Source organism: Peromyscus californicus, unplaced genomic scaffold (genome assembly GCF_007827085.1).
Source record: "Peromyscus californicus insignis strain IS unplaced genomic scaffold, ASM782708v3 Scaffold_4__1_contigs__length_199733344, whole genome shotgun sequence".
Lineage (NCBI taxonomy): Eukaryota > Metazoa > Chordata > Mammalia > Rodentia > Cricetidae > Peromyscus > Peromyscus californicus.
The window spans coordinates 53,645,626-53,649,797 of NW_026294562.1; the positions used below are offsets into that span (position 1 = coordinate 53,645,626).

At 51.2% G+C, this 4,172-nt stretch overlaps 1 protein-coding gene across 1 annotated transcript; it reads left to right on the forward strand.

The window, feature by feature from the left end:
• Positions 1–1,009: 1,009 nt before the first annotated feature.
• Positions 1,010–3,527, forward strand: LOC128125070 (cytochrome c oxidase subunit 8A, mitochondrial). Its single transcript, XM_052762040.1, has 2 exons — positions 1,010–1,214; positions 3,206–3,527. Exons 1-2 carry the CDS (start codon positions 1,101–1,103, stop codon positions 3,299–3,301), a joined length of 210 nt encoding a protein of 69 aa, XP_052618000.1. The 5' UTR covers positions 1,010–1,100; the 3' UTR covers positions 3,302–3,527.
• Positions 3,528–4,172: the final 645 nt, after the last annotated feature.

Below are 4,172 nucleotides of genomic sequence, written 5' to 3' on the forward strand. Positions count from 1 at the left end.
AACATTGATAAGTGAAGCAGAAAGGCAATCTCCATGACCGGGGAAGTGACTAGGAAGCAAAGGGGAAACCACTTTGGTCAGGGGTGTGTCTAGTAAAGCAAGAAGGAAGGAGGGAGGCAGGGAGGGAAAGGGACGGAGAGAAAGAATAAAGGCAGTGGGGAGAGAGTGGATAAAGAGGGAGCTGGCCATGATGCCACATACCTGTAATGGCAACAGCCGGGGCTACAGGAGACTTAAAAAAACAAAAAAACTATGTCCCCAACAGACACACAAGGAGGGAGGCAGAAGCTGAGAACCGTTAACAGTTACATGGAAACTAGTATCTGAGAGGGTAATAGTAAGTAAGTGAGAGTAGTCTGCGGGCTGGAGTGGTTAAGAGCACTCTCTGCTCTTGCAGAGGATCAGTTCAGTTCAGTTCCCGACACTCACATGACTGCTCACTATCGCCTATAACTTCAGTTCCAGAGGACCCACCACCCTCTTCTGGCCTCTGTGCACTCTGCATGCACGTGGTGCACAGATGTACATACAAACAAAAAGGTTATACACACAAAGTAAAAATAATAGATGTTTTGTATGTGTGTGTGTTTTTAAAGAGATAGGATTTCTCTGTGTAGTCCTGGCTGTCCAGGAACTCATTCTGTAGGCCAAATTGGCCTCGAGCACAGGGATCCGTTTGCCTCTGCCTCCCGGGTGCTGGGATTAAAGGCGTGTGCCAGCACCGCCTGGCTATTAACAATGTTTTTAAAAGTAGAGGCACCTAGTTAGAGGCTGGAGTCACCTGCTCAGGCCTAGCAGAGAGAGGATACTAAACAGTGTCTGAACGGAGGGAGGAGTCAGGCATGCAGTTAGCCTTCTGGCCCGCGTGTGCAGGCGGGACAAAAGCGGTCTCATTTCTCCTCCCAGCTGTGGTAGGATGGTGTCGGTTGGCTGTTTCGAGGAGCGCGCCAGAAACAGCCCAGGCGGACGAGGGACGCGTCGTGACGTCATTTCCGAGCTAGTTCCGTGCGGCCGCGTCCAGCGCCGGAACTTCCGGCTGGCGAGGCCGTCTTCCTGACCTTGGGCTCTCGCTGGTCCTTGTCCCGTCGTTCCGCGCCGTCATGTCTGTCCTGACGCCGCTGCTGCTGAGGGGCCTGACCGGCCCGGCCCGGCGGCTCATGGTGCCGCGCGCTCAGATCCACTCGAAGCCGCCGCGGGAGCAGCTCGGGGTCCTGGTGAGCCGGACCGACAGGGTGCTGGGGGCGGCCTGCAGCTCTGGCTCGGGCCTGTCTGCAGGGCGTGGAGGGGACAAGGTGCTTGGATGCTCTTAAGCCCTAGCTAGGACTTTCCCCCAGTCCCTGGATCTCAGGTCAGCCCGTCAGACTCTGCTTGGCTGTTTACTCGCTGCTCAGCCTCTAAGCCAGTTTTCCTTTCCATTTTTTTGGTGGGGAATGCCTGATAACTGCCAGCGACCGTAATGGTGTTGCCGCTTTTTTTTTTTTTGTTTGTTTGTTTGTTTGTTTGTTTGTTTTTCGAGACAGGGTTTCTCTGTGTAGCTTTGCGCCTGTCCTGGAACTCACTTGGTAGCCGAGGCTGGCCTCGAACTCACAGAGATCCGCCTGGCTCTGCCTCCCGAGTGCTGGGATTAAAGGCGTGCGCCACCACCGCCCGGCCCTTTTTTTTTTTTTTTTTTTTAAGGAGGGGTACAGGAGACCCACTAGGTCTTTGGGATTCTCAGAAATGTAGGATAGAGGATAGCTGTTTTCACTTTTTAAACGTTTTTTTAAATTGAAACAGGGTCTCATGTAGCCCAGGCTGGCCTCGAACTTGTAGTCATATTTGACTGATAATCCTGTCTGCATCTTTTTAGTGTTGGGATTACAGGCATGTGCCACCACTTTTGGTTTTTGTGGTGCTGGAGATCAAACCCAGGACTTTCTCAAAAGCTGCATCCAGGCCCAGGCCCCTTCCTCTTTTTTTTTTTTTTTTTTTTTTTTTTTGAGCTTTTTTTTTTTTTTTTTTTTTTTGGTTTTTCGAGACAGGGTTTCTCTGTGTAGCTTTGCACCTTTCCTGGGACTCACTTGGTTGCCACTGAGGAAACAGTAACAATCAAGTCTCAGCACTTAAGAGCATTTGGTGCATGATCTCCCTAAGATTGGAGCTTGGGTCCTGGCAACCATGTATCAAGCCAGATGCTTGTAACTCCAGCTCCAAGGGACCTGACACCCTCTCCTGGCCTCTGTGAAAGTATAGGAGCACACACCTGTGCTCACACCCCCCAACACACACTACACAAATGCAGATAAAACAAATCTTTAAAAGTTATAAAAGAACACTCAGGCAGTGATGACCCATGCCTTTAGTCCTAGCGCCCATGAGGAAGAGGCAGGTGGATCTCTGAGTTCGAGGCTATCCTGGTCTACCAAGTGAGTTCCAGGACAGCCAGAGCTACATAGAGAAACCCTGTCTTGAAACAACAACAACCAAAAAGAAAAGAAACAAGAAAGAAAATACATAAACAGCAAGGGCCTGGGGAAATGGCTTATTTGGTAAAATACTTGCCTCACAAGCATGAGGATTTGAGTTTGGACACTCAGCTGGTTAAAGACCAGTCTAGTCTCAGCGGTGCGGGGGGCTGAGGCAGGGAACTCCCTGGAGCCCACGGTTAGCTTGTGTAGCCAGATCAGCGAGTTCCAGGTTCAGTGAGAACCTGTCTCAAAAAAATGAAAGAACAAGAGCAGTTATGGGAAATGCTAGACATCGCGCTCTCCTCCGCCCACAAATGGGCACATCAAAAACAGCACACACAGCCACACATACACACCCCAGTAGGCATGGTGGCACAAGAGTGTAATTCCAGGACTAGGGTTTGGGCAGAAGGATCTCAAGTTCAAGGTCAAGCCTGGGGTACATAGGAAGAGTCTTGCCTGTGCATCTCCCCTCCCTGCAGACAAATAAATTAAAAAAAAAAAAGGACCTTTATGTCAAGGCTGAGCATGGGCTTGGCATCTGAAACAGTGTCCCTCCGCAGAGTCTCCCTGTGTCTCTGTCCTCCCTCACATATGCTGGGGATTGAACTCAGGCCCAGGTTGCTTTCTTTAGTGTGGGTCTGCTGGACTTTCTTTAGTCTGTCTTCCCGAGGGGCTTTCCCATGCCTAAGGACCAAAACTTGGGCGTACTAAGAGTCGTCGCCCTGAGGGACCCTGATCTCTTGTGCTCTATGTAGGATGTCACCGTTGGGCTCACTTCCTGCTTCGTCTGTTGCCTCCTGCCCGCGGGCTGGGTCCTGTCACACCTGGAGAGCTACAAGAAGCGAGAATGAAAGGAGCTGGTCCCTCATCCTGTGACTAGACCACTCCGGCCAGCCCATCTTGATCATGTTTCCTGCATTCCTGGCTGGCCTCCCCTCGGATCAAATGCCATTCAATTCCAGTCACCTCTTCTGCAATCATGACCGCTCAGTGTCTCCATGATGACAGCTGGGACCACAAATACTGCTTCTGCTTGGCAGGTCCCCCTTGTAACAATAAAGTCTTATTTAAACCTTGCCTCAGAAATACATTGTGCCCTCCTGCCCTGGGCTCCTGCCTGCACACAGGAACTGAGGATGGTGTTGGATTGGGGTCTCCGGAGGGACGCCTTTGCTGGGGCAGGCCCCAGTGCTGTCTGAGGTGGCTTGGGTGTATGTCAGCTGCACTTCACTTATTTCAATGGCTCTCAGCTTCTGGAAAACACCTTTGTTACTGAGCACTCCACCTCGTTGCCTATCCCTTCCAGTTCCCTTGCCTGTACCAAGTTCATTGGCTCCCTGTAAGTGCATGTGTGCATGCACAGGGCTCCATCTTTAAGGCCAGCTCTGTAGCTGTGATTCTTTGTCAAATGTCTTTCATGTGCAGCACCTTGCAAGTAATGGGTGTAGTGGAGCCCGAGGCATTTTATGCTGGGCATTACTACCCCTTTCTGTCAAATTCAGGGCCTCTTTCAGCACTCTGTAAATGCTTATCAGCTGAGTGGTCTTCCTTGTACCTCCTCAGTATTTTTAGGAGGAGCCTGGGGGAGGGGCAAGGGGGAGCTGGAGACATCCTCTCTAGCCATGTGGTGCATAGGAAGAAGCACCTACCAAGCTGGAATCCTGTCAGGATCTGGGAGGAGCAGCACTGTGGCCCCCCAATCCCCCAGAGGGTGAAATGGCT